Raw genomic sequence first — 18,615 nt, forward strand, 5'->3', positions numbered from 1 at the left:
GAACCATCGACGGCATGTAGTTTAGTCAGAGAGTTGTTTAGGGAGGTTAGAGGTGGAGATGGAGGTGAGAGGTGGCTATCGCGGAAATTCAGCCTTATCAAATATTGCTGCCTTGCTGCCTTGGCGGGACGCGTTGGTCCCTCCCACCTGCAACAACGTGCAACAACGTGCAACAACGTAAACAAAACGTGTTTATCATAGGAAAAGAAAAAGGAAGCTGGTGAGGAACGGGTTGTCAACCTGGAGGTTCTGAAGAAAAAGCAGCAAAAAGATAAACCCATAAACCCCAATTGGGCGTCTCTTATCCCACAGGTGGTCCAGTCCTTATTATTTCCAAGGTTATTTATTTGATACACTGCATTGCTTAGGAGGTAATAGGCAGTGTAGATGTAGGATACTTTCGATCTAATAGCATTGGCTAGGAATAATGGACTCTTGTATACAATCCAGTTTGTCTGAGTGTAAAGAGTACAGAAACTTTGGAACATAGACACACAGAAATAGAAGCAACAAACATGAAGGCAACAACAATATAGAAGTAGGTAACATCCTACTAAGTACCAATCTAGCAGTCCTTAATGTGACACTTGCGGTTGAATGTTGGATCTGCCGCTGCACTCCAGGAGTCTTTCCCGTCATCCATAGCAGCGCCATTAAGAGCAATATCCCAGTACACTGTGTCAAAATTCTTATTCCAGAACTTGATCTGGTTGTTCTCGTAGCCCAACACGGCATTTGTATCCCGGCAGACCGAGGTGGCACCAATGATGCCAGTAGGCAGATCAAAGTCACCGACTGATTTCCATGAATTAGCCTCCTGCTGTCTGAAATCAAAAATACAACAAAAAGCCAAAATCTCAACTTACGAGTCGGTTCACAGACGCCGTTAACATAGTTGGCCACTGCGACTTCGGCAGTACAACCGAAGACATCGGTGATTTTCATAATGCATTTTCTAATGGCATCGTCTTCGGAGCTGGAATCGGGTCGCAGTTTGATATGACGAGGGTCCATTGAACCCTTTGCTGGAAAATTGGTAGGTGTAGCAAGAGGTAGCCAGGTTGTCATTGTTGCGGTTGGGGATGACAATGCAGCTCCTTGAACAGCTACAGCTGCAAGCAAAGTGAAAAAAGAAGTCTGTTGAAAATGCATGTCGAGAACTTGAAGGTGGTAAGTCAGGATTGATGATACAAACAAAGGACATAATCCATGGACATGCCTCCCTTTTATAGCCAGAGAAAGACACCTAGCTCGAAAACCCACAATAGGTTTACTTGCAATTGTTACTCAATATTTTTAGGCTGAGAGCTACGTCGTTCCTTCAACCATCCTCCAGCGCCCCAAAGGGTCCCTTGGCGGCCCCGTCAGTTGGGGCCGCCCTCCTGGATATCTTGGCTATCTTGGCAGCCTACACCCGCTCCTTTGGTCCCTTTATAGATGACCTATACTTTCATCACACCATATACTCAAAATAAGATGAAGATCGGCATAAAGTATTTCAGAATTCTTGTACTGATAAGATGCTACTGAGGTATTTAGTTTTTTTCGACCTTCATACGTTACTAGTTAGTAGTAGTAGTACTAGTAGTAGTAGGAGGGGCGGCCCCCTTGGCTGTCTGAGCAGCCTATGCTGCCCCTTTACAGAGTAGACACTTTGATCCTTTGAACACTGAACTAGTATTGGCACCTAATATGTTTCTAAAAAAGGGTACATTGTCGTGTGACAGCCCTACAGGACGCTGGTAATTTGAGGAGGGGCCAATATTTTCCTTGTTATCTGCCACAACTGGTACCCATTTTGTCCTAGTATTATGGGTTCATAACAAGCCATACTACGTAGTTTAATTAGAGAAAGAGACCCCTGAGATTTCTCAGCCGATCTCAACACCTTCGAGTAATCATCTGATTCTATTGTACCATGTTCAGTACTAACTAAATAGCCAGTACATCAATTCCTCATCCTGACCAAACACGCTACATTTCACCGTACTACCTGACAGGTATATATACTACCTAGGTAGGAATTCGCCCCCGGCGTCTGAAGATACTCCTACTATCTCCGCACCCGATCAACTTGAACCGCCACGGCCATCACAAGTGCCTAGGTACTATACATGTATCAAAAGTCGGTTCCATCCCTTCTCGACCATAAGTACCAACTTATTCCGTAACCTTGTTGTAGCGGTAGGGCTTGGCTGTGTAACTGCCAACCTTCCAACCAACAGGGCGCTTGTACGCGACACAGCCGTAGGTACCGCGGCACTCAAGCGTATTGTACTCCTTCTTGGAACTGTCGGCCCACGACTTAAACAGAGTGACGTGGCCAGCAGCACCGCCAGTACCGGAGCCAAGGGTGCCAACAAAATCGCCAGGTTGGATATCTTCCCAGGAGATAGGCTTCGCAATATCCGGGAGACTGACAGTGCTCAGGCCTGGAGCAGAAGCATGGAGAGCCATACTAACAAAACCTGAGCAGTCGGTGCGGTATTTGCGGCCATCTGGGTCCGGGTAATAGGCGCTCATAGAATATGGGACGTGACGTGAGACCCAGTATTCACCACGGGAAAGAATCTCCTTGCGGCTGATCTCGCCCTGGTAGGATGAGCTGCCGCCGCCAGAGCTGCCGCCGCCACAATCCTTCTCCACCATGCTATCCGAGCCAGTCTTCACATAGAAGTCGGAAACATAGCAGCCGTCAGAGGTCTTATCCCAGATAGAGTTGCCTTGAATGTTTTCACCATAAGTCTGGCAGGTGATCTTGACATCGACACCGTTGTCGTATGTGGTGACAACAGCATCATTTGTCGAGGCACCTTTGCGACAATTAACATCATTGGTAGTGATCTTGTATGCGTTGGCCATAGAGAAGGCCGCGGCTAGGGTCAGAGCCAAGTTGGTGAGCTGCATAATGGCGAACAGAGTCAACTATGTGAATTCTGCGTATTGGAGATTTTCAGTCTGGGTTGTTGTGTTTCTGAGACTGTATTTCCTTTTGGTTACCACAAGAGATGGTGGAAGTTCTGACTGGCTTGCACTTTGTAACTAGAATATTTTGCATCAAGCAGGACTTGAATACATACTTATACTTTAACTGATGTGTCAATCTTCACCACATGCTGATCGCGATGGGATGGCAGAGTCTAACGGAATTATCGCCGAGGCAGATTTGTCTAAAATTAGTGTTAGTAACTATATTTACGACAGCCAAGAATTTTTTCTCACTGTAAAAAGGTGTTGTAGAAGATAGTGAAAAATGCATTTGAGTTGATTTCCCCATAATTTGAAAATTTATCCACAGAAGCTCGTAATTAGACTTTCTCAGTCTCGTTTTCTAATGATACGAGGAAGATGCTGAATATCGATCCTACCCTGGGGCCAAACCGCTTCAATGAAATAACCGGGGTATGAACGATAATGACGTTCGAAATCTCCGGATATGCTGCTAAAAATAGTCCCGTTTCTATACGAGCCACATGAGTGATCGGCAGGGTCTAACAAAACCCGAGATTGCTTGGCAGGAGCATGGAAAATCGACAAGCCACTGCAGTCTTGAGAGATGAAACAAACACGATGTAATAAGTATTTGTCGGTGCCGCTAACAAAATTAACGGTTTTTCGCTTGAGCCTCGCGCTATACGAGTTACTGCGATCAGCGGAGCTATACCATAAAAAGGGGCATACCGCGAAGAAAATATGTCGAATGAAAACTGGCCAGCGGAAATTCGGTTTCCGGGAGATCTGTTTCCCAGAAGAATACTCTACTCCGGCTTTGCCCATGTAATGGCTAGCTTAAGGCAGGAATCACAGTTCTACCAGCACCGATACTATGCCACTGTAGCATTTTTGACAATAAAACTCGTCGCTTATATAATATTCGTACGTATAAAATCTGCCTTATTCGTAAACTATCCGTAAATTTCAGGTGATGCTACTTGTTCTCTGAGCGATACTGTATATCCATCTCGTACTAACAACCTTGGAATATCAAACGCCGTATTCTAGTGGTCTCTCAATTCAAAGAGTTCCTCCCAACACCCAATTAATCTCGTCCCTTGTAGTCTTTCCACCGAAACGATGATGCAGGTGGGGCTAGAAATGTTTCCCGGGTAGGGTCTGAGACAATTTAGGTAGACTTGTGTTCCAAATTGAAGGTTGTGATATAAGCAGACGTCTTGTTCAACATAAATCACTCTTTCTTCGGGAACAGCCACACTGAAAAAAAGGACTCGCGGATTTGTCCCAATTTCGAGCAAATAAATAGCAATTAGACATTGGATCCTAAAATTTCTTATACCCGACATCCTTAACGAATGTCTGATGCCAAGGTCCCTGTAATCCTAGTTCAGAAAGCTGAAAATAAAATTTGGCGTGGGCATCTCCGCTAATTCCTCGGCCAACATTTGAACCATCGGCTTTTCTTTCATCTGCATAGTAGAACCTAAAATACTTTAGAACGTTTGCCCCTCCACGTAGGTTATGTTAGCTTACTGATATCCCCGACCGACATAAGCTTCTGCTGCGACTTGGATAAAGTGAGCGGAGGCAGATTTACCAACCCCCAGACTGAGAAATGGGGCAATGGCTGTAGTATTTAAGACGTTTCCGGTGTATATAAAAGTTTTCGATGCAGACTCTGGAACTCGTTCAAATCCTGAAGCTGCATATTTTGCAGCTGCCAAGGCACTCGTTGTATTGATGACAAGGTCCCGGTTGAAATCGCTGATAGATATCGAGAGCGGGTCTTCGACATCAGTTATAGTCAAGGCAGCGGCTTAAATGTTATGCTAGTGAGTTCTGTTGGAAAGTTCAAGGCTCCGAAAAAATCTCACCATTGTAAACAACAACGCTTGGAACACCGAGCGCTGCTTCGACCTTTGAGAAAATTCCAGGTACAGAGTCCGGGTCCGACAAATCCGCTGCGATGTTGATTTGATTTTCATTATTTTTTCCGGTCACATTTCTAGACACAAGTGCAGTCTTGTAGCCATTGGCAGAGAATTCGTCGGCTACATGTTGCCCAACATTAGGCCCAGCGCCCAGGATTAAAATAACTGGGGATACGTTTGACATGTTGGTCTTAATAGAAAAATTGAGTCTTCTAGTTCTAATTCAAAGAGTGTGAATCGTATCATACTATTTATTTTTATGCTAGTTACGTTGATTTATAATAAAATGTTATCTGACAAATTCCCGGGGCGAACGGGGTCCGAAGGTGTAATCGGATTGGCCGGGGTAATGGATCTTGCCACAGCGAGGTTTGAAGCTGCAACGATCTGCATTCCAACCAACTTTTCAATCACACGAATAACCCAGTCTTGGCAATTCTTCTTGACAGCTGCATGGTTAACTTCCTAGAGAGGATTATCTCGTGGGCGACGTGCTTTACTATTGCGCTTTGCTCTTCAAAAAAATCGGCGAAATGATAGATATTGTAAACGTCATCCAGCTCCACAACATTCGTCTTGTCGTACGAGCCATCATACTGCATGTACTCTGCATCTCCCCTGGCCTGATAAATGAATTCGGGTTCATTCTCTCGGGCAACAAAGAGTGACTGATGGAGTGGCTCTTCTTGACCCTGACTCTCCTGCGCCAGAGACAGAATAAATACGGGAATCATCAAATGATGTCCTTCCTGTGTGTTCTTTCTCCGGCTCTAGGTGTATCCAATGACCTCGCACACCTCCCTGAAGCCAATAATTATCATTGATGTCGTCGAGTTTTTCACGGTCGCTGAATAGAATATACTAACGGGTTAAAGAAGGGGCTCAGTACTTTTGTGCGGATAAACTTGGCTTTCTCCTTTTCGTCCTTGCTTATTGCGGGGTCTGAGCGGAGCCGCATGAAACCAACTAGGGGAATATTTGCGAGACCAACCCAAGACTCAGTGAACGTAAGTCTACATGTAATTGTGATATATCCGGAAAGAAGCCTTGCAGTTTCATGCGTTATATTTATACTTATCAAGTCATTCTGTTACCCCGGTCAAGATAGATGAGGCTGAATTCACACACCCGCCCCCTTGGAAACTAGCCGCAGCCGTCATCGTGCGTCAGGCAACCCAGTCTCCAAATTAACAGATCCATGCTTCATAGGGATTTTCAGGCTACTGCCTAGGTGCAGGCTAGCAACACGGCAAAATCCAATGAAGGCAATCTCATTTAGATGCCTTGTTCAAAGTTGTTGTTGTTTCAGGAACACCGCCAAATCTGAATCATATAAAAGCCTCCCAATTTACAGCCGAGCCTCAAAGCTCGTAGTGTCCTATATGTTCCACTAGAGATGTCCTCAACACTGATCGATCTGCCTTCTGAAATCCTTATCCTCATTATACAATATGTTCTACAAGATCCTCCCCCTCCGCCCGTGGAGCCATGCGAGGCCAACCGAATCGTCTTCAAAGACATGAGAGGACAGGCATGGCAAGGCGGCTGTGGAAAGATCTACCACGAGAAACATAATATGCATGGGCTTTCCGGTCGCCTGCCCTTGCTTTTGACAAATCGTCAACTTTCCACTATGACAAAGTGGGTCTGGGAACGATTTGCTAGGAACCACGTCCTAGACATCGCTCTTCGCGACGATTTAGACCTTTTCCCGACCTGGCAATGCATCCCAGCTACAACAAATCGAATAAAGCTGCTAGCGGTAGACATTCGTCTAATGGGCCATGTCATTTCTCCAGACAAGGCCAGGAAACAGACCAGGGGCAACGTATCAAGGGGGTTTCATTGGAGTTTCTACAGACTTCTAGAAAGGTTCCTGCTTTACGGTGCTGTCGGCGAACTTGAAGATTTGAAGACTCAAGGGAATGGCTCGAGCCTTTCATCTACTTCCTTATCGAAAACATATCCGGAAACGACTTTCGAGGATCGCGATGTCACTGTACAAACACTCGTCATCGATGTTACGTCTGCGGCTAGAGGGTTTCAAATCCCACCGGATGACCCTGACAATATATGGAACTTGCGGTGGTTTCATCAACATAGGGGTGAGATTTACGATGGACTGGATGGCTACGCTACACGGCCCGAGTGGGTGGCGGGAACGCTTGCTAGGAAGTTTTCTCAACTTCTTTCAATGACCTACCACACGGCTCAACATGGAAAGTTTATGTATGAGCGGGTCGGGAGAATTCATCTTCTTGTCAATGGTGAAGTGAGGTGGGAGTTCAATCTTTCAAAGAAGCTTCGCGAGTTGCACTTTGAAAATCCCAACGATACATTTGGAAATCTAAACACGCGTGACAGGATTGAATTTTTCCAAAGGTGGAAGGAGGATACACTTCAACGACGGCAGGACCTAGGACTTTTAGTTTATTTGAAGGCAGTACCAAATTGATCGTGAATGGAATAATAAATCAAGAATAAAGAAAGCAAAGAAGCGTATTTAAATGCACAGAATTTAAAGTGGGCGCTTCAGCTTAGACCCCAAATTACATAGTCCCGGTAATTCCGCCGCTCACTGAGATGAACTGTGCCGTGATCCACCGGCTTTTCTCTGATACTAGCAGAAGCGTAGCATCAGCCAGATCCTCCACTGACCCGAGGCGATTTGCAGCGCGCGTCTGTTCATACATAGCAAGCTGAAGCGCAGTTGGAGACCCGTCATCGGCCACCAGATACGGTTTTGACATATCTGTTGGAATAGGACCAGGTGCGAGTGTATTGACAGTAATCCCATGGCTCTTGCCAAGCTTTTCGGTGTTTGTCAGATAATTGTCGAGCGTAGATAGTGGGGACACACGAAAGGAAGCTTACCTCGCCAGCCCACAAAGTTGTCAGAGCATCCATTGCAGCTTTCGTCGCACCGTATACAGGGGGTGGGACCAAAATCTTGGAAGAGATGGAGCCGATGTTGACGATACGGCCGCCTGGAGGCATACGACCTACGCCAACAACAGCTTGTGTCATGTAAATCACGCCGAAGACGTTGACGGCAAATTCGTATTCGAGTTGCTCTTTTTCAACCTCCAAAAGGGGTGTGTTTCTTGCAGCCGCTGCGTTGTTCACTGAAACAAATAGTCAATCAGTCTTGTTCAAAGCCCTGGACAAAACACCGCACCGCCCATAACATACCCAGAATATCGATGTGATCGACGCTGAATGCTTTCAGAATTTGCTCAACCATGTTCTTCGCAGAATCGTAATTTTCCACTCCTCCTTGTACGACGGTGGTCTTGGTGCCAATCTCTTCATTAATGTCAATTGCTACCTTCTCAGCCCGCGCCTTTGAGCTTTCTGACACATAGTGAATTGCTACAGAAGCGCCGTTCCGGGCAAAAGCTCTGGCAATGGCGGCACCGATGCCAGTCTCTCTGCCGGAACCTGTAACCAAGGCAGTCTTTCCTGCAAGTGAGAGTGTGTCGGCCGACATATTCAGAAAATTGGTAAATCAAGCTATCGAAGCAAAAGGTCACACAGCTAGGTCTGAGCTTCGAGTCGGGCTGGCAAGAAGCTATGTTTTATAAATATGACCGAGTTGATGTATGGAACTGCTACTAGTAGACTTAATTTTTGATGCATTAAACAGGCGCTATTATAAATCATCAAGATATGAAAGCCGGGAAAGCAAAACTGTTCTATCTACTAGTATGGGGGCCCCGCTTTGATTATGAATATCGCGGCCGGGCAAGATTGTCGCCGAATCTCGCATTGATTACCAACGACCAATGATGTGCTAGTTACGTGCAACCTTATTCCCCGCCCGAAGTTAGTTTTGTTTGCATCGTAGTTTGTGCTGTTTGAGTTGACGACTAAGGACCAATCAACGTCCCTCTTCGACCAAGACGGGCTAACTGCATAGTTAGTAATCCCTTGTTTGTGTTGATAACTAAGTCCTAATCAACGCTGATAGAAATCACCTTAGAAGAGAATCAACTATCAAGATTAGCAAGCGTTCGGTCATCTCGGGTGCCGAACTGAATAATTCGTGTCCTCACTTTTCCTCCATTGGAGTATACCGAAGCATTTAAGCAGACCGAACCTCGATGTCTATATCGAACTTTCTTTCTCCCAGTCAGCAACCGTTCATATACTCTCCATGTCTCTCAAACCCCTTACTCTCTGGACCCTCCGGGGCCACGCCGGCACGCCTAACCCCTGGAAGGTCCTCATGATCCTGGAAGAGCTCAAAGTTCCCTACGAGCTTAAGCTGGTGGATCTCGCCGACCTAAAGAAGGAACCCTACGAGTCTCTTAATCCCAACGGTCGTGTTCCCACCCTCGAAGATCCTAATACTGGAATTACCATCTGGGAATCCGGCGCCATCCTCGAGTATCTGGTGGATACATACGATAAGCAACACACCATCAGTTTCACTGCCGGTTCAAAGGAGTACTACGAAAGCAAGCAGTGGCTACACTACCAGGTATCCGGTCAGGGACCGTACTTCGGGCAGGCCGCCTGGTTTACTGTCTACCACCCTGAAAAGGTGCCCAGTGCGGTCGATCGCTATGTTAACGAGATCCGTCGTGTTTTGGGCGTGCTCAACCGATCCCTTCAGGACAAGGTGTACCTTGTTGGCGGCAAGTATAGCTATGCCGATGCTGCTTTTGTGCCGTGGTTTGAGGTGGCCGCGCTCTTCTGGTCGAGCGAAATGGATCTCGAGAAGAGTTTCCCGCATGTTAATTCCTGGTTGAACCGTATCAAGGCTCGCCCGGTTATTGTCAAGACTATTGATGATAACTTGAAGGCGAGGGCCGCGGCCGCGGCTGCGGAAGGGAAATAAGGCAATGTGCTATGTAATCTATGTAGGGAAGCAATACAACTATGGGTATATGACAGGGGTACGGTCTTCCTGAAAAGTGCCCAATATAAACTACCACTAGTAATAGCGTTTCTCGGCGTTGTAGCTGGAGATTCGGAATTAATTAAAGAGCATAAGTAGGGGACGTACTGTATGTGAACTTGTTGTTTGAATCTTGATTTCTATTCTTTAGCATTTTCTTCGCCGATATATTCATTTCCGCAATCTTATTCCGAGGTCCTCTACCGGTAGGCGACATTTCTATTTTCGAAAAAGTTCAAGTTGTTGAAACCTCCAAGGTTGCCCAGGTGGGAACCAAAAATACTTCTATATTGCCGGGCACTCTCTTTATCAAAAAGGATAGCCTAAGCGCGATTCACGCCCCGGGGAAAACGAAAGCATCAATTGCCTAAGATCCATTTAAACATGTGTCATTTAGAGCAGGTAGACATTTGGAAATAATGGTTCGTATCTTAAGAGAACCCATGCTAAGGTACAAACCTGTAAATCTATGATCCAACCCGACTAGCCACTAGCATTCACACTCTCATACCTTGAAAGATGATACTTGACATCAACAAAAGCTCCAAATTAATCTTCAGAACATAGATTAACTCATTCAAGAGGAGACCAAAATCTACCTACAGCATTTCCCAGAAATTAAAATCACAAAGTCGCAGAAATAAGCCTCTTAAACCCCCGAACCGCCTCTTCAATCTCACCAACCGTAATCGCCTCATCATCCGCATGAGCAACATGAATACTTCCCGGCCCATACAAATACCGACGAACTCTATGACCCCCTTCCCCAATTCGCAAAGAAAACGCATCAGTCCCATAATTCACAGTAATAACTTCAAACCCATCAACATCGGTATCAAAAAACTGCGGCAAAGACCCCCTATCAAAACTAAGCTCGATACCAGCGTCATCATCGCCAATACCATTACCAGCCTTCACCTTACCCTTCCCCTCCTCAACGGCCCTTTCAATAATACCCCTCGTATCCTCCACCGTCCCCGCCGCAAGACGAATTTTAACACCCGCCTCCGCAAACGCGGGTACAACATTCCCCGCAACACCACCACGCACAACGCCAATATTAAGCGTTGATTGCCCCAGCTTCTCACCGCGTAATAGTCCCCCTTCTTCCGGGGATCTATCTTCGAGTCCATCCAGTACCGAGAGCACAGGCAAAAGTGAAGATATCGCACTCGTTCCAAGCCATGGATATCCCGAATGCGCAGCTTTACCGTGAGCAGTCACTTTAAACCCAAACGTGCCTTTGTGGCCAGCCACGAGGTTCAGATCGGTCGGTTCGCCGAATATAACTGTGCGGAAAATCGGTGGGGTTGGGTTCAGGTCTGAGTTTGAGAAGAATTTCATTCCTGCGCCGGAGTTTTCTTCGCCAACGGTTAATAGGAGGCCTAGTGAGGCGGTGGGGTTTTGGTCCTCTTCCAGAGTTTCGATTAAGGCGAAGATCATTGCTGCGACGCTGGCTTTTGCGTCGACTGTGCCGCGGCCGGCGATTAGGAGGTCGGTTCTGTTGAATTTATATGGGGATGTGGTTGGTTTTGTCGGTGCGTGGAGGGAGTACGGGATATAAGGCGGCACAGTGTCGATGTGACTAGTCAATAGAATATCGACGTGTCTTTTTTCACCGGTATAGGCGTATATATTGAATCGTTCATCGTGGTCTTTAGTATCTGGAGAGACGAGTTGTTTCTCGGTGGTGAAGTTGTGCGCAGAGAGGAAGTCTAGTATGAAGTCGCCGACGGTTTTCTCGTCGTCACTTATCGAGGGGATTTGGACGATGGATCGGTGGAAGGAGAGAAGTGGGGAGGATTTTATTATTGAGTCTAGAAGTTTAACTCCTTGTGCTGCGGATGCTTCAAGTCCAAGTTCCTGGGGGTAAACTTGAATATCATGGTCTCCGAGTCCTGCTGGTACGGGCTGTTGGAGATTCGAAGACTGGACGGAGATTCCGAGGATTGTGGGTATGAAAAGATATGATGTCTTCATGGTTGTCTGCACTTTTGAATTGAATTGAAATGTGGGCTAGGAAGATGGTGTCAGGCAGGCGGTTGAAATCGTTGATAATGAAATATGAAAAAAAGCAGGGAGGTGAGGGGAAACGATCTGTTCATCCCTCCCCGCAATGGCGTATACTCGATTGAGTCGAATCGGCGAAGGGGTGCGAGGTAGGCCATCATATAAACGAAACCATTCTTTGAAACTACTACTATTATTCAAAAAGGAAAGCCGGGGACGTTCCCGAAAAGGAATTTCATGGATGAGATTGTAATTCAAGTATGCAATGCTGCGCTACACTAAGCTAAACACAATAGCAACTCTCAAAAGACCAAACCCAACCGGACTAGCAAGATACTGTACTATAATCACTCGCCCGAAGCAAAGAAAAATAAATTCACAGAAGAATCGAAAGCCGAAAGGCGAAGTGGAGCCAAGCCAGTAGCGCAACAACGACCAGCGCAAGCGCTAGCCAGCAAAAAAAAATAACAAAGAGACAAGAAAGGAAAGACAACAAAGTGCAGACAGAAGCCAGCACAAAAGTCGGGGACACCAATCAAACTAGCTTCTGCCACCTCGCCAAAGCAATACTAACAACAACAATAGCTCCCATTACACCCAGGATACCAAAGAACCATTCCAACCCGTTATGGTGCTGACCAGGGACTTCGATATTCATACCAAAGAGACCACAAATCAAATTCATCGGAACCAGAATCGTCGCGATGAGAGTAACCTTGCTTAGAACCTTATTGACATGGTTACCAAGCACTAGGTTCGTAACGTTAAGCTGAGCAAGGTAATTCGTATGCGAACGGCTGAGCATCTTCTCGAAATGACTCAGGTTGGACATCATGGTAACCACGTGATCTTGAATATCACCCAAGTACAGACCAATATCGCCACGCGGAGTGACGGAGTACTGCTCATTACAGCGCTTCGAGAATCCGCGGATAACGTCTGCTTTGCCGCCGAGTAGACGCATGAGCGACATAACCTTTTTGCGCAGACCGCCGATGCGCGGGAGGAAGGATTCGAAGTCATCGACTCGGGCGATGAAGACGTGGTCTTCGATTGCTTCGGATTCAAGCTCGACGTCTCGAATTACGGGGCCGAAACTATCGACTATGTCGTCGATCATGGCGTAACAGATCCAGTCGCTTGATAGTGAGACGTAGTCGCGTAGTTTTCCGATACGTTTGCGCACGTTTGCGGCGTGCGGGTTGTCGACGAAGGAAAATGTTAATACACCGTCGCGGAAAACAACCATGTAGTAGTTGACCGGCTCCATGAATTCCTCGCTGGTCTTGTCCATTTGGTAGAAGGTGCGGAAACAGACGAAGTAGTACTGCTTAAAGAGCTCGACCTTCTCACGGGCTTCCTGGGTCAAAATATCCTCGGTCGTCAAAGGATGAATTGAGAAAGCACGAGAGATGGCTCCAAGCTCCTCCTCCGTGGGGTTGACTACGTCAAGCCACCACACACCTCCATCGGGACCGAGCTGGAAAAGGTCCCGGAAGGTATCGCCTGGGAACACCAGATCTCCCAGTTCCGCAGCATGCACTGTACTCTGAGACTCGGATGAGAAGAATCCGAAGCGAGTTGGCTCGTTAATATTTGGGAGCGTTTCGACCAGCTCCTTCTCGTCTAGCACGGTGCTAATGCGATTGAGCGCATTTTCGTCAACCTCGCAGGTGTCGGATGAATCGGTCGAGTCCGACTTCTTGAATTCCTCCACGCTGGCTCCCTTGGCGCCTTGTCGGAGATCGTAGAAGATACGAGGCTTCTTGCTCTGCGAACTCAGGCTGTGCTTGCGGCGGTTGCCGGCACCTTTACTCTTTTGGTTCAAAGCCACAAACTCCTCGAGTTCTTCGTAGTCGATCACAGGGATACGGCCGGGTTCTTCGTACGTGTGCACGGCGACATCTTCGCTGGAATCGAGCGGCACGTCGCCAAGTTGAGGTCGGATGGCACTTGCATTGCTGAACGTAGGGCGCCGGGGATGGGTACCGCCTGAGACGGTGCGCTGCAGCATAGCCTCCAGGTCAGGCGGACCATGGCTGTCCAAGGTGTTTGCACGTTCACGGCGGCGCGGATCGGCAAAGGCCTCCACTGAGTTGGGCGGGGAGGAAGACCGGGCGGACACGGACGAAGATCGGGAAACATTGGCGATATCCTTCTGGGTGCAGCTGATGCGACGGGGGGGTGTGGAAATTGGCATTGGGGTCTACCGAGAAACGGCGGCCCATGCCGGCCATTTCATTGACGGTTCGCTCATCGTCGACTATGGCTTGCTCGAAGTCTCGGAAGACGGGGCCCGCGTCTCGGAGGGCATCTTGCGCTTGAAGGAAATCGGATCGGCCGGGGGTCATGGTCTCTCCCTTTGGGCCGAGATTGGCGGTATCCTGCCGAGTCAACGGTTCCTCCATCGGGCCATCGATACGGGGGGTATCCATTTGGTGGTGACGGTGATCATCGAGCTCCGGAACCGGGGTGCTGTACCGGGTGAGGCACAGCTCCTTTTCGGAACGGGGAGTGTCAGACATTTTGAAGGGGGGAGAGGTTAGGATCGACTAAGCCGATTAAGCCGATTTAAGCCGATTGGAAAAGCGCCAGATTAGCTGGAAGCAGACTTTTTTTTTGGTTTGGTTGTTTGGAGTTTTTGATTTGGAGTTGTCCCGCGGGAAATTCCTGGTGTAGAAGAAATGATATGGTCAAATGCTTACTGGCAGCAGCACGACATCTGCAGACGCAAGCCGGCAAAAGAGGGACGATTATGGTCGACGGCCCTCCATCCACGAATCAGACCCTTCACGAGGGTCTGAAGTTACCGACACACGTCTGGCTGCCACAGTTTTGAGAGTGGGAGTAGGCACAGTTAGGGGGGGTCTGGTGTCGCCCCCGCAGAAGACCCGGAACTTGGGGCCTGCAAGAGGGTTGGGGAGAGATGACTGAGAGTAGCGAAGTCCCGCCAACTTGAATAGATGAGACGGAGGGGAGCGCGTTTGCTCCAGGGCTGCTGAGTTGAGAGTGAGGCGAGCTAGTCGCAGAGAGGAAAGGCCTGCAGAATCTTCACGGAGAAGAGTGGCAGGGAGATCTCGTAGTTGGGAGAGAGGTTTTGTAACAGAAAAGAGTCACCACGGGGAATATCGTGGGGCAGAGTGTGTGTTAGAAGAAAGGAGGAAAATAAAGGGAGAGAAAAAGCGGCGGGTCAAGAAAGAGAGGAGGTTGTGGCGAGATGCGAAGTGGAAAACAGAAAATGGACTAGCGGGTGATGCTTGCGGGTTCCACTTTAATTAGATGGATGATACAAGTAAATAAGGAGTAGGAGGAATTGTTCAATAGAAATAGATAATTAAGAATAAAATAATAGAATAGAATAATAAGAGAACTTGAATGTAATTGAATTGAATATTGCCGTGCACTCGTAGATACTCTCCGGTATATCCTGGACTGCCACTGTAAAGTCTGCTGTATAAAAGTCTGCCGGCGTTCACCGGTCAAAGTTAAACTTACTTTCCTCAGGCATCACCCACTGGCAGCCATGAGGCATGAGGCATTTATTACCGAGTCGTGTCGGCAGTCTTAGTTTCAAACGGGCCACAATTCTAGTGTGGTTTTAATGCACTCCCTCTGATTTGTCCTTACAACGACACTGGGCACTGGCATCTCCCATGACCATGGCCATGCCTATGACATCTCATACATCTGCCCTAAGGGCTAGTGACATGCATGTGCAGACAGATCCCAGTCAAACTCAAAATAAAATAAAATAAAATCAAATAATAATTAATATGAATATTACCATCTAGGTTATATGTACCTAAGTATTAAAATGGAATAGATCAATGTAATCCACTAGTCCTCCACTATTCCCCGGTGTCGGAAGTGATTTTTTTGGTGTGCGCCAAGATCTCCGAGATCCTCCCGCATCGAGTCATCCCATCCCACTTCAAGTTTCAAGTTCCTTCTCTACTTGGTCACTTGGTCAGTTGGTCTTCTCTAGAGGCCCAATCCACCATGTCATCCTTCGCCATTCGAGTCCCTTGCTCCTCTGCCAACATTGGCCCCGGCTTCGATGTCATCGGCCTGGCCCTCTCCCTCCACCTCGAACTGCGCGTCACCATCGATGACTCCAAGCCCTCCTCCGAGCTGCCATTGAACTGCGCGATCACCTACGAGGACCAAAGCAAGAGCACCGAGTCCATCTCCCTTGACCCCGAGGTCAACCTCATCACCCGCGTCGCCCTCTATGTTCTGCGATGCCACAATCAGCGCGCCTTCCCCGTCGAGACCAAGGTTCACATCGTCAACCCCATCCCACTGAGTCGCGGCCTGGGATCGTCTGGTACGGCTGTTGTCGCCGGTGTCATGCTGGGCAATGAGGTCGGCAAGCTGGGTTTAAGCAAGGAACGTTTGCTAGACTACTGTTTGATGATTGGTACGTCTGCCCCTTCCTCGTCCCCGCGGCGAACCTACAACGCAAGCCGTCATGAAATTCCTCGAATATACCCATCCACCCACCCGCACGCATGGCCCCATATTGCATCAAACTAACGCATTCTGCAGAGCGACACCCCGATAACGTGGCCGCCTCGTTGTTCGGAGGTTTTGTGGGTACCTATCTGAACGAGCTGAAGCCCGAGGATGTTGCCCGAAAAGAGATCCCTCTCAGTGAGGTCCTGCCCTCTCCCGCCGGCGGCATCGACACTGGCATGAAGCCCCCCCGAGCCGCCTCTGGGAATCGGCCACTACAGAAAGTTCGACTGGGCCCCCGAAATCAAGGCCATTGCCATTATCCCGGACTTTGTCGTGCCCACCGCCGATGCCCGTAACGTTCTGCCTCAGCAGTACAGCCGAGCCGATGTGGTATGTCGATGCCCCTCCTCCCAATTTCTCTTTCTCACATATGACACCTACTCACCCTATACCCTGGCAGGTCTTCAACCTCCAACGCGCGGCCCTACTCCCCGCCGCCCTGGGAACATCCCCACCAGACCCTGAAATGATTTTCCTCGCCATGCAGGATAAAGTCCACCAGCCCTACCGCAAAGGCTTGATCCCCGGTCTGACCGAGGTTCTCCAATCAATGACGCCCGCTACTCAGCCCGGTCTGCTGGGTATCTGTCTGTCTGGCGCTGGTCCGACCATCCTCGCCCTCGCAACGGATCGCTTCACCGAGATCGCTGACCGCATCATCGCACGGTTCGCTACAAACAATATTACCTGCCAATGGAAGCTGCTTGAGCCCGCGCAGGAGGGAACCACCGTGACCCCTGTTTAAGTCTGCATTTGCTTTACATTTTCCCTGTCTACTGCACTGCACTGCGCTACACTGCGTCATTCTCGCCCCCCCTCTTCCTCTTCCTAGTTTTCTCACGACCAACTTCGAACCTCCGGGTGAACTGGACTGGACCCCATGACGGGCGCGAACCCTTCAGCGCACCAATCGCTTTCTCCCGACCTGGTTTTGTTTCAGGATGGACTCGCATAGGTACTGGATCCGGTTTCAGTCCGGCTTTCTTTATTAGTGGAGGCCCGTGTCGGGGTTTTCTTCACCGCTGCTTTTTTTCCTTCCTACGTGGATGCACTGCAGTATGCATGCAGCTGAGACATGGGAGGTATATATATATTTGGGGGGCCGGGACTTGAATTGAAACGAACTCGGGCTTGGAAGTAGTGCTCCATGTGGAAAGCACTTGACATTGCATTGTGGTATTGGTAACTTGTTGAGGAGGAGTATAAAATAGTTAGAATATAGATGAATCATGAGCCATTACGTATACACTTATGTCCTCCAAATTTAGTATTATTATTAGTATGAGTATTCAATCCAGTATCAGTAAATATACACTCGACTGAATTGCTAGTATATCTTCAGACGAATAGTAAATGAATCGCCAAAAATGGTGGTAGTCCTCTCCTACCCTACTAAGTTGAGGGCGGAAGAAATAGGCAAATGACAACATTGCGATAAGCTCTCTCCGCCCTTGGATTGGCCCCGATCCGCTTCCGCCCTCCGCTAGGCCCAGCCTCGAACTGCCCTGGCTTCGCGACGATCAACAAATCCAATCCACCTCCCAAACGAACCATGGACGAAATACTAGCCCCTCTACAAGATGCCTTTGAAGGCCAGATCGTGCGTTTCCAGCTCCGCTCAACCCCGCTTAGCTTAGCTTAGCTCAGATTAGCGGCGGCGCATCCCATCGCATCACACCACAGTCCCGCTAACTAACAAACAACAGGACTTCCACGGTCAACGTCTAGCAGAAATTCTCAGCACAGCCCTACTGGTTATTTTCGGAGTATGTTACGACGTGATATTTCGCAGCCCTACCCTACCCTGGCCATTCATTACTTCGCTTCGCCGCACTGCACTGCACTATTCCCTCCGTTCTATCATACTTGTCCGATCCGACCTGCACCATATACTAACTCAAATACTTCCGCCTAGGCTATCAGCTTCGTCGTCGGATACATCTACAAGGACATCCACCTAACGCTATGGATTGGACTGGGCGGTACGATTTTCACCGGTTTAGTCGTTATCCCCGCTTGGCCTTGGTTTAATCGGAATCCGGAGAAGTGGTTGGCTCCCGGTGGGAATTTGAAGGGTGGGCCGAGGGTTTTGGTTGATGGGGTTAAGGTTCATTGAGGGGGTATGGTATGTACGAGTACTGTAGGTACTTTGGAGGGATATCGGATTGCATTGTGTTGGAGAGACTCCTGCTCTGCTCTGGCTTGCTCTGTCTTAAAAAGGAGGAATACTGGATTGGATGTGGGATTTTATTACACGACACTGCACTACAGCATACTGCATAACTACGCTCCAAAGAG

At 48.2% G+C, this 18,615-nt stretch overlaps 10 protein-coding genes across 10 annotated transcripts; 4 read left to right on the top strand and 6 right to left on the bottom strand.

Moving 5' to 3' along the window:
- Window positions 1–565: 565 nt before the first annotated feature.
- On the bottom strand, window positions 566–1,068 carry N7481_006619 (uncharacterized protein; the record flags this gene model as incomplete). The annotated part of the gene is made up of 2 exons (XM_057265838.1): window positions 566–795; window positions 867–1,068. 2 exons carry the CDS (start codon window positions 1,066–1,068, stop codon window positions 566–568), a joined length of 432 nt encoding a protein of 143 aa, XP_057123558.1.
- Window positions 1,069–2,160: 1,092 nt separating this feature from the next.
- On the bottom strand, window positions 2,161–2,907 carry N7481_006620 (putative NlpC/P60-like cell-wall peptidase; the record flags this gene model as incomplete). The annotated part of the gene is made up of 1 exon (XM_057265839.1): window positions 2,161–2,907. One exon carries the CDS (start codon window positions 2,905–2,907, stop codon window positions 2,161–2,163), a length of 747 nt encoding a protein of 248 aa, XP_057123559.1.
- A 1,371-nt stretch (window positions 2,908–4,278) lies between these two features.
- Window positions 4,279–5,070, bottom strand: N7481_006621 (uncharacterized protein; the record flags this gene model as incomplete). Its single annotated transcript, XM_057265840.1, has 3 exons — window positions 4,279–4,438; window positions 4,489–4,771; window positions 4,830–5,070. 3 exons carry the CDS (start codon window positions 5,068–5,070, stop codon window positions 4,279–4,281), a joined length of 684 nt encoding a protein of 227 aa, XP_057123560.1.
- A 1,212-nt stretch (window positions 5,071–6,282) lies between these two features.
- N7481_006622 (uncharacterized protein) lies at window positions 6,283–7,341 on the top strand (the record flags this gene model as incomplete). The annotated part of the gene is made up of 1 exon (XM_057265841.1): window positions 6,283–7,341. The coding sequence occupies one exon, from the start codon at window positions 6,283–6,285 to the stop codon at window positions 7,339–7,341; it is 1,059 nt and encodes a 352-aa protein (XP_057123561.1).
- Window positions 7,342–7,435: 94 nt separating this feature from the next.
- Window positions 7,436–8,376, bottom strand: N7481_006623 (SDR family NAD(P)-dependent oxidoreductase; the record flags this gene model as incomplete). Its single annotated transcript, XM_057265842.1, has 3 exons — window positions 7,436–7,696; window positions 7,761–8,011; window positions 8,079–8,376. 3 exons carry the CDS (start codon window positions 8,374–8,376, stop codon window positions 7,436–7,438), a joined length of 810 nt encoding a protein of 269 aa, XP_057123562.1.
- A 666-nt stretch (window positions 8,377–9,042) lies between these two features.
- N7481_006624 (glutathione S-transferase family protein) lies at window positions 9,043–9,729 on the top strand (the record flags this gene model as incomplete). The annotated part of the gene is made up of 1 exon (XM_057265843.1): window positions 9,043–9,729. One exon carries the CDS (start codon window positions 9,043–9,045, stop codon window positions 9,727–9,729), a length of 687 nt encoding a protein of 228 aa, XP_057123563.1.
- Window positions 9,730–10,413: 684 nt separating this feature from the next.
- On the bottom strand, window positions 10,414–11,769 carry N7481_006625 (M20 family metallopeptidase; the record flags this gene model as incomplete). The annotated part of the gene is made up of 1 exon (XM_057265844.1): window positions 10,414–11,769. One exon carries the CDS (start codon window positions 11,767–11,769, stop codon window positions 10,414–10,416), a length of 1,356 nt encoding a protein of 451 aa, XP_057123564.1.
- Window positions 11,770–12,334: 565 nt separating this feature from the next.
- On the bottom strand, window positions 12,335–14,324 carry N7481_006626 (magnesium transporter CorA family protein; the record flags this gene model as incomplete). Its single annotated transcript, XM_057265845.1, has 2 exons — window positions 12,335–13,957; window positions 14,010–14,324. The coding sequence occupies 2 exons, from the start codon at window positions 14,322–14,324 to the stop codon at window positions 12,335–12,337; spliced, it is 1,938 nt and encodes a 645-aa protein (XP_057123565.1).
- Window positions 14,325–15,798: 1,474 nt separating this feature from the next.
- Window positions 15,799–17,062, top strand: N7481_006627 (homoserine kinase; the record flags this gene model as incomplete). The annotated part of the gene is made up of 4 exons (XM_057265846.1): window positions 15,799–16,219; window positions 16,348–16,457; window positions 16,510–16,647; window positions 16,718–17,062. The coding sequence occupies 4 exons, from the start codon at window positions 15,799–15,801 to the stop codon at window positions 17,060–17,062; spliced, it is 1,014 nt and encodes a 337-aa protein (XP_057123566.1).
- An 807-nt stretch (window positions 17,063–17,869) lies between these two features.
- Window positions 17,870–18,433, top strand: N7481_006628 (signal peptidase complex subunit 1; the record flags this gene model as incomplete). Its single annotated transcript, XM_057265847.1, has 3 exons — window positions 17,870–17,917; window positions 18,024–18,083; window positions 18,233–18,433. The coding sequence occupies 3 exons, from the start codon at window positions 17,870–17,872 to the stop codon at window positions 18,431–18,433; spliced, it is 309 nt and encodes a 102-aa protein (XP_057123567.1).
- Between the last annotated feature and the right edge of the window lie 182 nt (window positions 18,434–18,615).

Source organism: Penicillium waksmanii (genome assembly GCF_028829765.1).
Source record: "Penicillium waksmanii strain IBT 27052 chromosome Unknown utg000005l:1.0-5232799.0:1.0-5237142.0, whole genome shotgun sequence".
NCBI classification, from domain to species: Eukaryota; Fungi; Ascomycota; class Eurotiomycetes; order Eurotiales; family Aspergillaceae; genus Penicillium; species Penicillium waksmanii.